At 38.6% G+C, this 20,243-nt stretch overlaps 1 protein-coding gene across 7 annotated transcripts in view; it reads left to right on the top strand.

The window, feature by feature from the left end:
* The first annotated feature begins 3,469 nt into the window (after nucleotides 1-3,469).
* Nucleotides 3,470-20,243, top strand: part of BBS4 (Bardet-Biedl syndrome 4) — a 69,066-nt gene continuing 52,292 nt past the window's right edge. For 3 of the 7 annotated variants that reach the window (XM_051982339.1, XM_051982338.1, XM_051982337.1), the window contains exons 1-3: nucleotides 3,646-3,684; nucleotides 9,722-9,773; nucleotides 15,922-16,129. In XM_051982339.1, the coding sequence (XP_051838299.1) occupies nucleotides 3,661-3,684; nucleotides 9,722-9,773; nucleotides 15,922-16,129 (284 nt within the window). In that variant the 5' untranslated portion in view covers nucleotides 3,646-3,660. Of the gene's footprint in view, nucleotides 3,685-9,721; nucleotides 9,774-15,921; nucleotides 16,130-20,243 lie in introns of those variants that run through there. The other 4 variants (XM_051982340.1, XM_051982344.1, XM_051982342.1 and 1 more) reach the window with 4 other exon arrangements.

Raw genomic sequence — 20,243 nt, 5'->3', positions numbered from 1 at the left:
GATTTTAATTCTGAAGACCTAAGGCATCATGATTTGCAGTTCATTTGTACTATCAGAATTTTGCCATATAAAAAAACTTAGTTTTTGCATTGGTGGGCAACTTGAAAATTGCTGAAGACATTGTAGTTTCCCGAATGAATCCCAGCCTTCAGCAGCCTTTTTTGCCTGCTGAATTCTAGGCCCAATTCTAGTCTGAACACATCACAAGTGCACAATAACGGGCTAATATCACAACTGAACGTTACTGGAAATGATCAGCATGGCTAGGAAAGATGAACTAGTCCTGTAGTGAAAATGAGAGATGGACAGCACAAAGGATCCATGAGTAGCCCTGAAATGGTGAAAGAAGAGAAATGTCAATGCATCTTGGCTAGAACCTCCATGAAAGATTTATGGGAAAACATGAACATAAGTCACAGGGGTAAAAGGAAAGCACCCATATATGGAAAGAAACAAGCATTTATTAAGCACCTACTATGTTTCAGGTACTGTGCTTTGTGAACATTTCACTTGATCCTCACAACAACCCTGGGAGGCAAATCACTTGGGAGGCTATTAGTATCCTCATTTTACCAGTTGTAGCCCAGGGCTGTAGAGGAATCTTGACTGGAAATCCAGTGCTTTTGTCGAATGTACACATTGCATTTTATGCAATATTCCGTATCCGTAGCTCTCCATCTCTCCAGAGGAACAAGAGAAGGCACCTCAGGTGCCAAATGCACCTCTTCAAGTAAAGCTTTCCTTTTCTATAAACAATTTCTAAACAGGGAGATCTGACTATTTTTACTGACCTCTCTGCAACATCTAATGTTAGTGATCACTGTCTCTTCCTGAATTTCTCTTTTCTCTAGATTTTCCCACATAATACTCCAGGATTTCTTCCAACTTGCCGTTCTCCTGTTTCCTTTGCTTATTCATCACTCATATATCTTGTTTCCTAATCTGGGCAATTCTAAAGCTTTGTGCTGGGCTTTCTTTCCCTTCTCCTCCCCTTTTCCCTTCTTCCTCTTATTGACTGAGCCAACTACAGACTCTTAAGCATGTTTCAGAAAATTCAAGGGTAACCCAGGCAGCTTTCTCACTTAAACTGCAACATGCAGTACAAGATGAACATTGACATCTGATTATGTATTGCCATAGTCTGGGTCGATTTCAAAAATTTGTCCCCTTAAAGAACTGCCAGATTTTATTTCCCAAGTTAACAATAGCTCCACACTATTTAAAAATTTAAAAAATGTGACTACATTCATAAAAGTCTACTCTTGGAAATGTAGTCATGGAGTCGCTCCTGCTTCTGCCCCCAAGGGAGAGAGCTCCCAGCCCTGCTCTAGGAAAGGTTCATTTCTCCTGTGTCCTCCTGCTGCAAAGAGACACCAGGACCCATGAGAATAGACTTGACTCCAGCCATTTATGAGAAACAATATTAAATCAATGTATTTTGTAGCATAATTTGTTAAAAAAAATTTAAGCAAAAGTGTTAAGGGTAGGAGCCACCTATTCCTTTGCTACTAGAGAGAGAACTCACAATAAGAATCCACAATCACTCATAACTTCCTAGTTTCTCTATTTAGAAGTAATCTCTCATGGTCTTGAAGGAGAGAACTGCAGATGTGGCAGTTAATGAGTGCTGCCAGAAAGAGATGAGAGAAGGAATGAGGGAAGAGAAAGAGAGGAAAGGAGAGAATGAGGGGACAGGCAAGGGTAGGTTTTTGATATTTTCCAGCTTCTTAAGTATGCATTTGTTACTTAATAAAGAAAAGGTCCACTGCCAACATGGATCCTTAGGTCTAGACACCAACTCATTTGAGAATACCAGGAAAAATGTGTATAGGGACAAGATAGGGATAAAAGTTGATAGTCCAAAGATTTCCCACCTGAAGCTCCAATGCTCATGGTTGTATGGATCTCCTCTTTGTGTTGTAATGAACCTGAACTGTTCATTACTATCCTTCCTATTTTCTTTAAAGGACCCAATATACCTCATTGAGCCTCAGTTTCCTCGTTATAAAAGAGATACTATTGTCTACTTAATAAAGTTCTTGTGACTATCAAATGTAAAATACTTTGCAAATTTTAAAGTATGAATTAAATGTCATGGATATCTATTCAAGAGAGGAAAAAGGCATCAATTTAATCCCAGCTTTAGTCAAGTGTAGGATCGGGAGAGAGATTGGGGAAGACAGTCTTTAAAGACCACTTCCCAAATCTGGATAGCACAGCATATCCTTTTGACACTGTGTTCCCCAAACTCTACAGCCTCAGATGTTGCTGATTCCTTTAAAGACTTCAAAGCACTGAGCATCATTTGAGCTTCACAACAACCCTGCAATGTAAAAGACAGCATTGTTACAAATGAGGAGACAGGCAGAATTTAAATGACTGGCCTAATGTCACATAGTAAGTGACTGAGGTGGTAGGAGATGGGGGCAGGGTGAGTGCATGTGACATCAGGTTCAAATGCAGCTCAAGCTGACATTGAAATGCATTGATTCTATACACTGAAATATGTCACATGCCAGATTCCAGAGGCCACGAAAAACAAGCCATGTTACTAACAGAATTCCCCTCCAACTTGTAGCACTGACATTTCCAAATAGTCTCCTCCACAGGTCCCAGCCCCCCGCCCTCCTCTTATCCCCCACCATGTTCACGCCACCGAATTTGGTGAAAAGCCACAGATTATTTTCTTTTTTTTTTTTTCCTAAAGACAACTCTATCCAGTGCACGCAAATATAGTTCTAGGCTCTGTGAGAGATGAGTAAGAGTTTGTAGTCTAGCCAAAGCAAAAACTCATGCAATATGAATATCATTATGGCAGGATTTCCATCGGCACCATGAAAAGGGTACTTGGGTTTGACGGGCGGCCACGGCTTCATCGCTAAACAGCTTTAGCGGGGCTGATCTTCAGACCTGGACACGATCATATCAATTTCCCATTCAAGACACTTCCTTGGTTCCCTCTTCTAATTCTCTGGCACATTAGAGAACGAAAATGTCTCAAAGCTCTGAGAAATCAAACCCTTCTCTCTGTCACGCAGGGCCTTTCAGTCTTGACCCCTACCTACCTTCGCAGCCTCACCCGCCCCGCACCAAACCCGCCTGCCGCCTGCGTCCCCTCGAGACCTTTCCATCTCGCTCTTCGCGCCTCGGGGCGGGCGGGTCCCGACCCTCGGGCTGCAGCTAGGAAAGCCCCTCCCCCAACAGCCCAGCGGCCCTCTCCTACGAGACCTTCCCAAAAGGTTACTTTATATTGAACTCACGCGTTTCGAACATTTGCACCACATACACATCTACACAGATCCACGGAAATATGCATATATACATTCATTCATATACACACGTGTATACATTGGTCCACACGTGTGTGTGCATGCGCGTGCGCGTGCGCGCGCGCATCTCCCTCCGTACCACCGAGTTGCTACTGCCTATCGCTTGATGCTACTTTCTCTCTGCTTTTTAAGCCGCTGGGTGGATCCCCTAAGCCGCTAGAGGGCGATGGAGCTTCCGTGCACGAAAGTAAGTATCTTCTAGCCAAACATCCGCTTTCTCTATTGTCCACTTCCCTTGCTCTTTTCTCTTCCAAGGGTCAGGAAGAGCTTCCGGGTTCATTCGTCGCCTTGGAAACGAGGTTTTTCCGGTTGCTTCAGGGGAGGGGCCAAGATGGCCGAGGAGAAGCCGTCTACGGTGAGAGAGTTTGGGATTTGAAGGACCTGGAATGGACTCCCCATTCCCCCAGTCCTCGAGTCGCAACCTTGGGGCGGGGGAGGAGGGCGGGGGCGTGGCGGAAGCTGGTTTCCTCCTCCCCCAGCGGGATCTCAGAGATCTCCAAGCATCTCCGGGGTTCAGCGGATCTCTTTGGGCCAAGTGAAGGCCGGGGCGAAATAGGATTGCGGCCCGCTGCGGGGAAGGGTCTCCTTATTCTACGGGAGAGTAGAAATCCGAGAAAGCGGAGGGGCCTGAATGTTCTTTATTAATCTTTTTATCCGGCGTGTAGCCTAGGGCCTGCATATAGCAGGTGCCTAATTAATGCTGCGCCGCTGCCGAACCCCGGAACCTCTGAAGGAAGCCCTTTGCTTGACTAGAGGGAAGGGAAGCGGTATCCCCCCAGAAATGAGGGAGGGGCGGGAAGAGAAAGAGACCCTTGGGTGGGTGTCCTCAGGGGAGGGGTCCGGTCTGGGCTTGTTCCCCTTCCTTGGGGTTGCTAGATCCTGTGATTCTGCGAAGTCACTAAGCCTACGTGTGCCTCAGTTTCCTTTTCTGTAAGGAGGCACAGGTGCTGCTGTCTCCATTTTATAGAAAAGCAAATCAAGACATCTCACAGTTAACGTCAGTTATTCGCAGCTCTCCCAGTGTCTATCTATAGATGTCAGAGGCAGGAGTCAGACCTTCCGTTGGTTCCTCAAAATTGTCTCTTTTGCAGATTTTCTTCCATTTCTCAGAGCTATGATATATTTTCATTATTCAATGGGCCATAAAATAGATTCCTGAATTCTCTTAGGAAAACTCAGGACCTAGACCACAAGGTCAAGTACTAGAGTTTCTTTCTTGGCTCTTCTTTCCATACTCAATACCAGGACCGAAATTTAGACTCTGAAAAGGAATTGGTTATTATCTGGTTGTCATCAACCTCGACCTCCTCTCCTTTTTTAGCTGGGATAAATTTCAAAGCTAAAAGTGAAATATTTTTATGCAGGCATATATGTAGCCATAAATGTTAAATTTAACAACTTAATTTTTTTATAATGGTGAATACTCTTAGTGTTGTATGTGGAAACATTGTTCAGCTACAATTTTATATATGCATTTTATTTTAATTGGACATAATTCACTTGTTGGTAAATTGATAAGTTCATCATTTTCGTTTCTTTCTGTTAACTTTAATAAATAACCAGTTTTCTGTCATAGAAAAATTAATGTCAAAGTCTCTGCCTTAAAATACACGTTTTTTCTTTTCAAAATGAAAACTACATCAAGCAATCAACGTACTTATTTTTTTCCACCTAAGATCAAAAGAGTTTTTTTCACAGCATATTTGTTAAATGTCTGCTTGTTCTCACAAAATCTCAGTAGATTCTTCAAAATATGAATATATTTTTTAGTAAAAAAAAATGGAATAAGTGATTGAATTCAAAGCCACCATAATTCAAATCTATACATTATATCTCAAGTAAACTGCCCTTCATCCAATAGTTTGAAGACTAGAAAGAAAAAATGGAAACCAAGTTTAAATGAATAAAACTAGCCCTTTCACTCAAAAGAGTTTATAGGAGGAAAAACTAAAGTGGATGAATATTATTTCTCATATAAACTGATAATTCATTTGAATGAGCAAATTATATAGCCTGTGTGTCATAGGCAGATTGTGCAGATAGTCAACAAGCTAGGCCCAAATTAAATAGGAAATGACAAGCAGGCTGTATTTTTTTTTTTGAAAGGTTATTTTCCTGAGCTCCTCCCTGAAGCTTTTTGTGGGATAATAGGATCATAAGTTGAGAGCTGGCAGGGATTTTAGAGGCCTTCAAAGTCTAACCTTCTAGAGACCTTCAAGTCTAACCTTCTTGCTCTATAGATGAGAAAGCTGAAGCTTCCCAGATAGGAGACTTGCCCAAGCTCACCCAACAAGTGTTAGATGCAGGATTTGAATCCAGATTTTCCTTACTATTGCCACTGCAGTATCTTTTCTGCCTTCTGATTAAGTCGATTTTCCTTCAGGCACTCTTCATTTCTGACCCTCCTGGTTGGTCTCTCTACTTAAAAGAACTCCCCCACTCTGTTTAGTCCTTCACATGGTGGGGGGGAGGAGGGTTGACCTTCCCTAAATACAGATCTGACTGTCACTCCCTTTCCCAATAAATGCCAGAGGATAAAGGAGAACCTCCTTTGTTTACTTTTTAAAATCCTTCATACCTGGTCCCGTTTGTCTGTCTGTCTAACTCTGCTGTATGTTATTCTGAGAACCAGCCAAAAAGAGTTTCTCTTTGTGCCTCACATGGGACATCCTCCTCTCTCGGCATTGGTTATGCCTCCATACATGGAATGTCCTTCCTCGATGAGACCTCAGAGTCCCTCTCTTCAAGATTAGCTCAAAAGCAAAACTTTTCTGATTCTCCCCCAATGACTAGATGGTGGAGAACTCCACAATATGAACTATACTCTGTATATTCTCTTTATGGTTATTCTGTACATATTTATTTATACTCATCTTCCCTATTACAATATAAGCTCAGGGCAGCTAAATGGCACAATGGAGCACTGGCCCTAAAGTCAGGAGGATCTGAGTTCAAATTTGGCCTCAGACCCTTAACACTTCATGGCTGTGTGACTCTGGGCAAGTCACTTAACCGCAATTCCTTGTTCCCCCTCCCTCCCCTCCTAAAAATCTAAGCTGGTGGGGATTGCTTTCTTCATTGGATCTGTATCCCCAGCATCTGAATAGATCCTGGCATAGGGTAGGCCCTGAGAGTGACTTACTGATAGATTGAGGCAGATTCCCCATTTTTCTGTTGAGGAAAGCACTATGTCTGTGAGTCATGACTGAAGTCCAGCATCCCCCAGAGAAAAAGGAGAAGCAGGTGCCCTGCATGAGCAGATCACAGCACTTTATTTAATTTAAAAAAAGAAAAAGAAAAAAAGAATTAGGCTGAAGAGGCTTAAAGTGGGTCATTAAAAAAAGAGATGCTGGAATGAGCTGGGCTGGTGCTGGGTGGGGGAGAAGGGGTGGGCCCTCTGGTCTTTTCATAGCAGGAGGTGGCCTTCACAAAGCCCCTTCACCTGATGGACCTTCTTTGTGAACCCAATCCATGAAAGCTTCATAGCCATTAGAATTCTGGATATTTTTTAAGCTTTTTTTTTTTTCACTTCTGTAAGGATTAATCAGATATTTTATCTACCTAGAAAAATTCATTATGTTAATGGTAGATTTAGACAACCAGGTAGCAGAATGAATGGAAAGCTAGACTCAGAGGTAGGAAGAGTCAAGTTCAGCTCCTGCCTCAGACACTGACTAGCAGTGAAGGCCAGCCTGGCACCTCTGAATAGCACCTGGTCCCAAGGATTGTTATATAGCTCAAATAAGATAATAATCTGAATGCTAGCCTGTGTTATGTTCCTTGGCATTTGGGGTTTGAACTTGTAAGAACAAGTCCCTTGTCTGTTTCTTCCCAATACCTACATGTTTCAAATGAGGAGTAATTCAGTGCACTCTACATTCATTGTATAGTGAATACATACATGGTACTTTTAGATTTCTTTTCCACCAAAGATTGAGGAGTCAGAGGAAGACTGCATTAGGAAAGAGAAAAGGAAGGGAATAAGCATTGATTAGCACTTACTGTGGATCAGGTTCTGTGCTAAGCTTTTATAAATATTACCTCATTTGTTTTGGTTAATATTTCAAATCGTTGAGTCTTACTGTTAATATCATTTGATCTCTATTAAGGGGAATTGGTGTTTTTTATTATATATTCCTTTAGTTGATGTCATTAACTTAAGCTTTTGGTGGTTAAATTGTCTATTATGAGTTTCTAGGCAAGGTATCAATCTTTTTTTTTTAACCCAGTCACACAGTGCTCTACTCTTTGTACATAGCATCTTATTCCATTTGTTTTGTTCTTTGGAAATTTGGTCTGGAAATCACACACTTTTATTGTTAATATACCTTTTGAGCTAAAAGATAGGTTGGCATAATGAGTAGAGAGTAAAGCTCTGGGCCAGGACAACCTGAGTTGAGACCCTCTCTTGTGATCCTGCACAGGTCATTTTACTTCTCAGTCCTCTGGGCAGCTCATAATACTAAAAACTGCATAAGTGGTACTGGCCGGTGCATCCTCACCTTCGAGTTCCTCCCACCAAGGAAGTCTCAACTTGTTGAGTTTCCAGAAGGATAGAAAGGAGAGAGAATAGTCATACCATTCTAAAACTCTGAAGGGTCTAGGGTTTCACTGGTGTCCTTGCTCTCTTCAGTGATTCATATGGCAATGCGTGCCATCCCTGCCCAACCTCTGTGAACCTTCTCAGAGCTTAGATTGGGAGAAGGCTCACTCAGAGGGAATCTGGTCCCTCCTTGTGATTTTACATAAGAGAAAACCAAAGTTCATTGCTTTCTTGTATCTCCTTGTCTTATCCAAGGTCACACCAGTAATAAATCTCAAGGGTCAGAGTTTGAACCTTTTATTCTAGTTCTTGTCCATGCCTATGTTTATACAGTTTGTATGCTTGAGACAGAATTAGAATTCAAGCCTTGTGATTCTAGGTCTTTCTACTGAACCACATTGCCCCTTACCATCATTGGAAGTTTCAAAGATAGCTACTGGAGATTGTAGAAAAGGATTCTGGCAAGACATAGTAGATAGCTTTAGGTTTAGGATGTAGATCACCCCCAATTCTTAAGAGTTTTTATTTTGGCGGATTTGATCACAGTCTGTTTCCAGGGAGGCAGTTTCATCTTTTTCATTCACTGTGACATTGTAGTGTCATGGTTAGCTTTGTAATAAAAAGACAGTAATTCACTAAAGTTCTCCCTTTCTTCGTATTTTAGAAGTAATCATTATAAAAGTACAGCAAGAAATATATATTTTCCAAAAGAACATATCCTCAAACTGTTTCCTCTTGCTTCCAACTACGTACAATAATAATTTAGAAGTATCAAAAAGTAATCAAATTACATGCATAGTCAGCTTTAGAATATAATATGTTATCTCCATTTCACTAGTTATAAAATATACTTACTTTGAATAGCTTGATAACCCAGCATGCTACAGTTGAATTTACAGAGCTTGCAGGTGAGTGTTATATGCATAAATCTCATTTCTTTAAAACAATTTTCCCCCACTTTTTTTTAATTAAAAAAAAACCCAAAATATTTTGTAGGCCAGTGGGTTTTTTCATTTTATATTTTACATATTTTTTCCTTTTAGGTAATACATGTATATTTTTTCTTATTTCTATAAATAAATCATATTGAGAGAGTAAAATCAGAACAAAAGGGAAAAACTACAAAAAAAAAAAAAAGGTGAAAATAGTATGCTACAATCTGCACTCAGTCTTCATAGTTCTCATGCAGATGGCATTTTCCATCCAAAGTTTATTTGAATTGTCTTGGATCATTGAATTGCTAAGAAGAGCCAAGATCTATCTTAGTTGATCATTATACAATCTTGCTGTTTCTGTGTACATTTTTCTGGTTCTGCTTGTTTTTCTCAACATCAGTTCATGTCAATCTTTCCAAGCTTTTAAAAAATCAGCCTGTTCATCATTTTTTATAGAACAATAATAATATTCCATTACATTTATATACCACAACTTATTCAGCTGTTCCCCAACTGATGGGCATCCAATCATTCTCTAATTCTTGTCACCACAAAAGAGCTACTACAAACATTTTTGCACAAATGGGTCCTTTTCCCTCTTTTATGATCTCTGGGATACAAGCCAATGTTTTTTAATGTATTCTGTATAGTTACTTGATGAAACTTAATGAAATTGAAACTTGTGTAAATGGTTCTTTTCCAGTCTACACTGGATTTCAAATCACTGTTTAACCTATTGGTTCTGTAGTACCCAAAAGTACACTTAGAAACACTTTCTGTCTGTAATTAAAGCGGTAAGTAAGCAGTTTGTGAGAACCTACTTCCTGGTCATTCTTAGAGACCCACCAGACTTATCTTTGTAGATTCTGCCCATCATAATGTATGGTACCTGAACATGGCATTTTCTCTTTCAGACAGCTCAGTTTCCTGGGACAATAGAATCTCAAAAACCTCGCTTGAGAAAAGGTCTGTTTGTAATCTTTGTGTATTTGGATATTGTTCTTTGTTCCATTGAATGCCACTGCACAAGTCTTCTTTGGTTCTTTGTTGGACACCTGGCTTGGGGGCCATGTCCCACTTTAGGTTTCAGGGACATTTTAATCCACAGTATTCACTAATGTTGTCCTGGAGTTAACCCTAAGTAGTAATTCTGTGAGTATTACAGCACAGATGACCAGTGCTGAGACTTCTCAGACTGGAGACATGGATTGCTGTAAGTCACACAAGAACAAGCAAATCAGCAGCTCTGCATTTTATTGTACCAACCTCAAGTGGGAGCCCCAAGACATAGCTTCTTTTAGTCAGAGATGCTCCACTAATGGAAGGAGCAAGGTTGCCCCAGTGCTAAAGCATCTTGTACCTCCCCACCCCACCCCACCCCACCCCAAAATGGAGTATTTTTGTATCACAAAAGAATGCCATATGGAGAAGCATTGGCAGTGGCTTTATGACACCTTTTTGTATATTCTTATGCAAGGTTCTGTGGAATGAAACTTGTAACAGCTTTCTGTTTATGGGAATAGGATTTATTTCACCTTATGTTACGACAGGTTTGTGTTTGCTATATTGGAGTTTCTGAACCAAGCTGGGGGCCACCAATATTTGGCATCTCCTTTTCTACATGTGACAAACTTTTCTCGAGTTCTTAAGAGCATACGTGGCTACAATCTGCCCAAGATAATTTTTGTGCACCAATAAACTTTTTCTACAAATAAACTGATTTTCTACAAATTGAGTATGGATAAACATTTCTAATAAACACAATAAAAGCTAAAATTACAAATTAAATTGGGTTGCATCTATGCGTTTAAAAAAAAAAAAAAAACTACTTACATGATGTTTCCTTCATGAATTCCCAACCCGCTGTCTAAATCTTTCCAAATGACTGAGGAAAAAATGAAATCAAATTCTCCAGCCCAGTGGTGGTAGTTGATTGGACATTGTTCTTAGTTCCCCACCTCTCTGATCTATCTTGCACACAGTAAGAGCTTAATAAACGCTTATTGACTGACTGACTACACAGTAAGAAGGGCAATGTGTTTTGTCCTTTTTTGGTTCATTATTGATCTTTAAACTTCATTAGAATTCAGCTGCCTTTCACTGTTGCTTTTGTTTAGAATATATCATGGTGTGTATTTTTTTTTTCTGGTTTGGCATACAGAATTAATCTCTGTTCGGTTTTGCAAAATAGTTTCATAACTTCAATAACCTGTGAAATTCTAATAGGTGTTTGGAACATCTTTAAGTGCTCAACAGAAGTGGATTATCTAATAATTGGAATTTTTCTTTTTAAAAACGAAAACCTTGATTGTTTTTGGAAACAGAATTTTTCTGACATTATTATTTAAACAGATTTTATGAAGTTTGAGAATGTTAAGAAATTTGAGATTGAGAGGTAGAGTTGGTGGGGTTCCAATCAGTCAATCAGTAAACTTTTAAGTACTTACTATGTCCAAGGCACTGTGCTAAATCTGGGGATACAAAAAAAGGCAATAGTCTCTGCCCTCATGGAACTCACAATCTAGCATCCTGTGCTGTCTTTAATTAAACAAAGTGACCAAATAAATCTCTTAACATCAGAGTCAGTGTCCATGGCTTAAAATTAGGAGGTTGGATTAAAAATGTAGGGGACATTTTTCCTAGTGACACAAAATCACTGTGTTGTGATGTCATTGAAAGTCCCCTGGATGTGAAGACAAAAGATTGACCTTTGTCTCTTAGCTCTGAGTTGGGTCCCCTTGGGTAAACATTTTACCTTCTCTGAGACTTGGTTCCTAAATCCATAGAATGGGGATAATGAAATTTGGCCTGCCCTCTTCTAGGGTTGCTCTGATGATCAAGTGAGATAATGGATGTGAAGAGGCTTTTGTGAAATAGTAAATAAAATTATAATTTTAATACTGTCGGTGAAAAGAGCCAGCACTTGGAGCCAAAAGCCTGGGTTCAAAGCTGGCAGCTCTGGCTGTGTTACTGTGGGCCAGTCCTTGGGCCTGTCTGAGCTTTGACTGTTAGATTTGGCAACCTTCCAGAATCCAAAAACTGCCAAGGAAACAAGAAGCCGCAGGGAATATTGAGGTCTGTAGGACTTTTATAGGGCCCCAGACTGCTTTCCTTTTTTACTTCTTATATCATCCTCTTTTTAGTGCTTTCCTGATGCTCCCTCTGTTGTTAGGCTTTCTGATCTGCAGTGAGGAAACAAATCAGATACTCAAGCTTGTTAGAGTCATACTAAAGGGAAAGTAAATCAATTGTGGTTAGAGGCTTGGGGGGCTTTCTCCTAAGTCCCATGTGGATCCCCTTTGAGGCGAGGGCTTTGTGGCCTTTGGGCTTGCTCCTTGGTTCAGGACTTCAGTTCTTCATAGCTGTGAGTATTGGAAAACTGCAGAGTTGCCCTCACATAGCACCATTCATTGGACTGGGGAAAAGAAGTCAGAAGGGAGAGCAATTACCTTCTCCCTTTCTAGGCCTTTTGTCACAACTTGTCAGAAACAGAATTAGCAACTGAACGGCCCACTTTGGTATTTATGGTAAGATTTGGTAACTATCCCAAGAGCCAAAACACTAGCTACTTAAATTTTCCTCACCCTGCTCAGAGAGATCTCATTATTCCTTCTCTGTTGCTAGGAACATATCTCTTTAGACTGCTGAATAACAAGAGCCCAAAGCAGCCTAAATTTCTCTGGTTTGCTGATAATTAAGTATTTTGGTTAAAAGTACTAATAGCTTCCTTTGGGAGATCCTATTTATATCGACAAAGAACTTAATTAAGCTAGATAGGTGACTAGGTCAGTAAGTACTTGAGATTAATACTCATCACAGAACACTTAAGAAGATTTGGTTGTATAAGGCTAGAGAAACACTCAATAATGTAGCAGCTGTTCTACCTGGAGCTTAAATGGGATCATTGAGGACAAAAAATACTGTAGGCATTCACTAATAAGTGTAACTTCAGGCACTGTATTATAAAAGAGAATTGATTAGAAACCTAGCTAATTCCTGGCTTCTGGCTAGAAAGCTAGGTAGGGATTGATCTTTTTTGAGCAAAGGTGTGTGGGTCCAGATAAGTTGTGGAGGCTAGGTTGGAAGATAAAAGATGAAATGGAGGCTAATTAGGATGTGATTGTTAGAGACCAGGGAAGAAGTGAATAGGACACTGTGTATGTGAATAGAGAAAAAGGACTAGGTGCAAGAGACTTTATATGGTAGACATAAACCTTCACAAAAACCTTCTAGGCCTAAATTCTCTCATTTCCTCATTTACCCTAGCTGGACTTCTCACTGTCACCGATGCTTTTTCTGTCTTTCACCACCATATCTTTATGGCCAAGTTCTCTCAATGATACTTTTACATCAATTCTTTTCTTTGGACCTTTCACACTTGATAGCACCCTAGTTCAGGCCTTCATTTCCATACATCTAGGTTATTACAAAAGTTTCCTAAATGCTCTCTATTACCATTCTTTCTCCTCAGTCCTTCAAGATTAGTTGTACTTTTTAGACATAATTTTACCCTCTTTCATACACTCAAGTTCTGTCCAAACCGAATTATTTGTCATTAGCCACTGCAAGCATTTGCATATCTCTGCCAATCTCCATACCTGGAAGAGACTTTTCCTATTTCTCTGCCTATGGAAATTTCTTCTTTAAGGCCCAGTTTGGGTACTATCTCCTTCATAAATGTTTCAGTGCTCTCTTTACTTAAAAATGACCTTTACTTCTCAAATCTTCCACTCTGACTTCTTTTTACTAATCACCTAAAATAGTCTAAGCTGTTTGCTAACCCTTTGTATAGTTTCATCCATGTATACTTTTGAGTATAACTCTCCCCACTGTTATATTGTAATTACCTCCCGACTGACCTCCTTGGCTTGTGTTTGTCCCCTCATCCTTACCATATATATCAAAGTAGTCTTCCTGAAGTAAGCACAACTGTTTCCAGCAATGTCCTGTTCCCAAAAGCCTTCAATATTTCTCTCTTGCCTAGAGCACATGTTCTTACATTTTCATGTCCTGGGCTTCTCTGGCATTAGATAAAAAAGGCTGGGGGCCCTTTTATTTTTATTTTTAGTAATATTTTTAGTGCATAAAATAAAATAATACAAGATTACCAAAAAACCCAACAATTTTATAGTTATCAAAACTAAAAAGAGAAAAGAACAAAACAGGTTGCCAGCCCCTAGTTTTAGATACTTTGTTCTAGAAGATAAAATATAAACTCCCTATTTAAGGCATTTTACAATCTGGCTTCAAAGTTGAAACCATTAGTAGCTAAGTGAAAAATAAAAAAGATCCCAGTCATTAATAGAGAAATGTAAATTAAATCAGTTCTGAGATTCTACTTCACACTTATCAGATTAGCCAAGTTGAGCTAGAAAACAGGTAAATTAATATACTGTTGAAGTTCTGAATTGGCCTAGACATTAATTATTAAATTATTACTAAACTCTGATTCAGCAATAACACTGCTAGGATTACATCCCAAAGAGATCAAAGAAAGAAAAAGTACCTCTGTGAACAAAAATATTTATAATAGATCTTTTAGTGTTTGCAAAAAACTAGAAATCAGGGGGGTTCCCATCAGTTGGGTAATGGCTGAACAGATCAATGGAAGGGAATACTATTGTACTATAACAGAATTTTAAAGAAATGACTTTGAAAGACTTAAGAAATTGATTAACTCAGTGACCAACTGTGATTCCAGAGAATCCATGATGAAGCATGCTATCTCTTTCCTTACAGAGAGGAGATATGATATTTAAAGTGAAGATCTAGACATGTTCTTTGAACAAAGTTATATTATGGGAGTGGCCAGTGAAAGAATTTTTTTTCTCTTGACTTCATAGTTGTAATAAGGTTTGTTTATTGTTGTTAATTTTATTTTAATCGAGAAGCAAGTAGGTGGCAAGAAGAGAAAATTGTTTTTTTAAATTGATCTTGTCTTGCCATCTTCCATCTCTCTGCTTTTCTACAACTCATTTTTACCATGCTACCTCCTCAGCTCTGCCTGTTTCAGATCTTTCTCATAGTCAGAGGGCTAGCTTTGATGATTAGGTTTTTTTTCGTGTGTGTGTGTTTTCCTTTTTTTTTTTTTTTTTTTTTTTTTAAATGGAAGTACAATGCTGGCTTCTAAGGGATCTCACATCCATGTCAAACTTCAGCCTCTAAGTACCTGATGGGGCAAAGGGCCTGTTCTTTAGGGAGCTTTTTCAACTTCAACTCCTAGTGCTCTCCTATGTAATTGGGGGAGTAGGAACTGGTGTAAGAATCTCTGTAGTTTATAAGGGCTATGTCATACTGATAGCTCACATTTCTATAAGGGTTTTAACATTTAGAAAAATCTCACAACAACCCAGGAGTCTGGTAAGCATTATTTCCTTTTTACATATCAGCTAATTGAAATTCAGAAGGATTAAATAAATTGCCCACAGTAAGTATGAGAGCCAAGATCAAGGCCAAGTCTTGTGGCTCTTAAATCCAGTGTGCTTTTTACTGTATACATGGAACTTCATACACGTAGCCCATTTTAACATCATCTCCCCCAGATCTTCTGTCCCTTCCCACAGTTGATTGTGGGGAAATGGTATTTGCCCAAGATTATTGATGGACTTGGGTGATTAGATTAAATTCACCCAAAGGTTTTCGAAAACTTGTAGTTTGTGTGCTTTTAATGCCTTCTAACCAAATGTGAAATGTCCTTTTGAGTAGAAACTCTCCTCTAGATGTCAAAGGAGAAGGATGTCAAGATTTATTGTCATCCTAGCTGAAGTGAAAGTTTGTGAAGTTTCCAGAAGCAGATGGATAACGGTAGCTGCTGCTATTGCTGGAGTTTGTGTGTGTATCCAAGAGAGAGTGTATGTGTTTGCACATGCATGCGTACATATTGTGTGCATGTATATATGTGTACACATATGCATGCTGTGTGTGTGTCTGTCTTTGTCTAGAGGTGGAAAGGTCTTCACTAAGATACAGTCCAAAAAGGCCCTGTATCATTACATAGTTGAGGTACTGCAGGGAGGGCTGCAGGTAAGGAAAATTCCTAAGATGTTTTTTCTTGGGATGAAAACTTTGCCAATAAGAGAAAGGTTTTTTCCTTTTGTGTTTTTCTGACCAAAAGAAGATGGTTTAGCTGAAAAAGGGCCATATGTGGGGCTCCTACAAGATCTAAAAGGAAATGGAGAAGGAGCCAGGCCAGAACAAGTCGTGGGAGCAGTAGGGGCCACTGTAGAAGAAGCCTCCCTACCTAGGACAGCTGCAGAAAGCAATACCTTTGACCAGTCGATGATAACTACATACAGAGAGGATCTCTTCTCATATTTGGAACTGTAAGTGACTGGGGATTGAAATAGATCTTTGGGATTAATGGTTACTCATTCACAGAGCTCTAATTAGAACAGGGCAACTGGGGATTTATTCCAGAGCATTGAAATTTTATAGTGCTCTGGCAGCACTCAGTGGTCCTTCCTCAGGTATAAACAACTGAGCTTAGCACTTAGTGAGTAAAAAATTAATTTAAGTAAGAATCTAAGCTCATAAATTTACACCAACCTGATATATCCACTTCAACTTTAAAAAGTTGATTTGATGATTTTATGCTCTATGTTCTAGGTACAAAGTTTGTTAGTTGCAAGTATGCTTTAATGGGTTCCCAATTTTTAAAAAAAAATACCACCAACCTTTTTTTATTAATATTTCAAACTATGTCTCAGTTTCCTTTGCTGAGTCGTCATCCATATTTATATCTTCTAATTGGGTATTCCCCAAGGGTATCATAGGCCCATTTCTATTCTCTTACCATCCTTACTGATTTCATCAGCTCCTCTGGGTTTAATTATCCCAATGCAGATGACTCCCAGGTCTATATAGCTAGCCCTGATCTTCTGAATTCTGCAACCTTAGGTAGATTTCAAATAAGATATTCCATAAGCATTCCAGACCAAACAGCAATCTATATTCCAAACTGAACTTTCTCTCTTCTTGTGGCAGGTGGAGTAAGGTTCACAAATTTAATGTCCTTCCTACCTCTTCTTTGTTCCTCAGCCCACATAACTGATCAGTTGCCAAATCTTGTTGTTTATACCTCTTAGAATATGTCCTCTGTCTGTCTCTATCTTAACTAACTTGGCCATCATTCTAGTACAGAATCTCATCGCCTCTGGACTGGACTATTGCAACTGCCTGGTTCATTTTCCTGTCTGGAATCCTTTCCTTTTCTAATCTACCCTCCACACAGCTGCTGAAGCAATTTCCTCCAATGAACATCTGACTCTGTGTTTCCTCAGTGATCAGTTATGAGCTTTTCTGTCTGTCTTTCAAAGCCCTTCAAAGTCTAGATCCAATCTGCTTTTCCAGTGAGTGGTATCTCCCTCCCTTCCTATACTTGATGATCCAGCTGAATTGGCTTTTTTGTTATTTTCCCACATGACCCACCTGTGCCTGGATGCTTACTCTCCCCCATTCTTAGAATGTTCTGCTTCTTCATTATTATCTCTTCAAAGTCCCAGTGGCGGCCTTCTTTGTGAAGCCTGGCCTTGTCCTGTCCCGAATGCTGGATGTTTATCTTGTATATAGACTTATTTATGTATATGTTGTCTACCCACTGAAATATAAACTTCTTGAGAGCAGGGCCTTGATTTTTGTCTCTATCTCTATCATTCCCTTTTGTCCGCCTGCATTTTTGATTTCCTTCACAGGTTAAGTGTAGACTAGTGATTATCTAGAGGTTTTTCTAGCTAGGGGCGTTAGAGGCTTAAGAGTTCAGAAAAATAATAAAAAACATGGATGTGCAACTGAGGTCATTCTGCTATGGGAGTCTCATGACACAAAGATTATCTCCAGAAGCTTTTGGTCTCACTGAGATAGAGCTATATGTTTCTTGTTCTTTAAACATGTTCTTCATTCCTGTCTTGAGTGCCCTTGTGCTCTTTTTCTTTGGTGTCTAGAATAGCCTATCTCTTTCTCCTTGCCTACATGATTCTGCCCAACTCAGACCGCTTTTTCTGTGAAGCTTTTCTTGCCTATCCCAGCCTGAGAGGCCTTAGGACAAGCATCTCACACTCTCCAAAATTTTAATAGTACTCATTATCTATTACCAGCCACTTGGCACTTACCCTAAACAACCTTACTTTTTTCTCTTATCCCATTCACTCTTCCTATGGGCAAGGACCATGTATTATGCTCCTGCATATGCCCTTTGGTATCTCCTATGCTAGAATAGACACTCAAATATTTGTTTATTTAAGTCTTATGTTTATTTATATGAACATATTAGTATGGAACAAGACAAATTAATTATATTTGTGCAGGAATGATCATGTATTTTGTGGTACAAACATGTAACATCAAATCAAAACCTTTGGAAATTGAAAAGAAACGCTTAGAAATGTGAGATGAGCTTGTGGGTGTTACAGGGATGGATTTTTTTTTTTAAATTAAAGCTTTTTATTTACAAAACATATGCATGGGTAATTTTTCAACATTGACTCTTTTTTTTTTTTTTTTGATTTTTCCTCCTTTTTTTTTTTTGATTTGTTTTTTTTAATTTTTATTTAATAATTACTTTATATTGACACTCGTTTCTGTTCAGATTTTTTTTTCCCTCCCTCCCTCCACCCCCTCTCCTAGATGGCAAGCAGTCCTTTATACAACATTGACTCTTGCAAAACCTTCTGTTCTAGCTTTTTCCCTCCTCCCCTTCCTAGATGACAGGTAGTCCAATACATGTTAAATATGTTAAAGTATATGTTAAATCCAATATATGTATACATACATACAGTTGTTGATGGATTTCTTTTTTTTCAATTCAAAAATTTTATTTTATTTTATTTTTTATTATAGCTTTTTATTTACAAGATATATGCATGGGTAATTTTTCAGCATTGATAATTGCAAAACCTTTTGTTCTATTTTTTCTCCTTCTCCCCACTCCCTCCCCCAGATGGCAGGTTGACCAATACATGTAAAATATGTTAAAGTATAAGTTAAATACAATATATGTATACATGTCCATACAGTTATTTTACTGTATAAAAAGATTCAGACTTTGAAATACAATTAATCTGTGAAGGAAGTCAAAAATGCAGGCAGACAAAAATAGAAGGATTGGGAATTCTATGTAGTGGTTCAGTCATTTCCCAGACTTCTTTCACTGGGTATAGCTGGTTCAATTCATTACTGCTCTGTTGGAACTGATTTTGTTCATCACATTGTTAAAGAGGGCCACATCTATTGATGGAAAGAAATGAATCAAAGATTGCTTTGGACTTCATGTTAGAATTGGTTGTTGAATTCTTTCCCTTCCCTTGATTTGCTGGCAAAGCTATCCCATGACTGCCTCATCATGGATAACTTGAAAGTTGAGATTAAATGGTCTTTTGTAAAGACAATTCAAAGCGGATATTAGAAACATTCCATGGATGTTCTGTATAAAACAGCCTAGAAAGGAATGGAAAACGAAGCTTGAAACTTTTAATCTAATGGTACAAACAGAAGCAAGTGAAAGGAAGTAACAGTGGCAAAAAAAAGCAAGCTCCTCCTAGTCATAGAACTATTATTCCGTCAGGAAATGATGCATAAAGTTGCTAAAACCCAGCATCTGTCCTCTGCCCTACAAAGGGATTGCTGATTCCATTTGTTGTTGGATCAAAATGTCTACTTTTTCCTATGTTGTTTCTTTTTTCAAGCTAAGTGGTAATAGAAGAAAGATTACTGTTAATCTAAGCATCAAGAAATTGTTTTCAAGCTAGAATACTCTTATTATCATGATAGGATTTTAATGTCCTATCATTTCATAATTTGAAATTAATTCTTTCTGAAATGCTTTTCTTATTTTGAACTGAAATTTCTGCATTCACTTTTTCCTGATTTCTTTTCCCTAAATTTTCTAACAGATCCTTTACAGTAAATGATATAATGCTATGGAAAATTAAAGGGTTTTAATTTTTTTTTCCCCACTTATCATAGGGTACTTAATTCTATTTGTCATTTATCACAAAAATGCAATTAATGAACTAGGGCTCTTGGTTAAAAACAGGATTTTATAAAGTGAGAGGGTTGAACTAGATTATCTTTTAAGTCCCTTCCAATTATAAAATCTTATGATCAAGTGTTTTTAAGGCAATGTTTTCTTATTTTAATGAAAAGTTAAGGGATGTCATAATGAAGTTTCAGATATTTCTGACAATTTTTCTACTCTGTTCTATAAAGTTGAAAAATAGTGATTTGTTTTTCTTGGTTTTTATAGAAGAGGTTGACAAACATCTGGGAGTGTTTTTGTAGTACAGACAAAAAGTAGTCTGAAAAAAGGTTAGAATAACTTTATCTGAGAAAAATCCCTAAGCTAAAAGGTTTGAAGAATCATAGTTGAAAACTCCTGTCTTCAAGATGAGAGTTTTCCTATCATTGTTCTGTTTCATGTTAAAGTATATTTAATTCTGGTTT

The sequence above is a fragment of the Antechinus flavipes genome, chromosome 2 (genome assembly GCF_016432865.1).
Source record: "Antechinus flavipes isolate AdamAnt ecotype Samford, QLD, Australia chromosome 2, AdamAnt_v2, whole genome shotgun sequence".
Taxonomy (NCBI): domain Eukaryota; kingdom Metazoa; phylum Chordata; class Mammalia; order Dasyuromorphia; family Dasyuridae; genus Antechinus; species Antechinus flavipes.
Note: the sequence above shows the minus strand (reverse complement) of the source record. Positions and strands in the feature narration are given on the sequence as shown.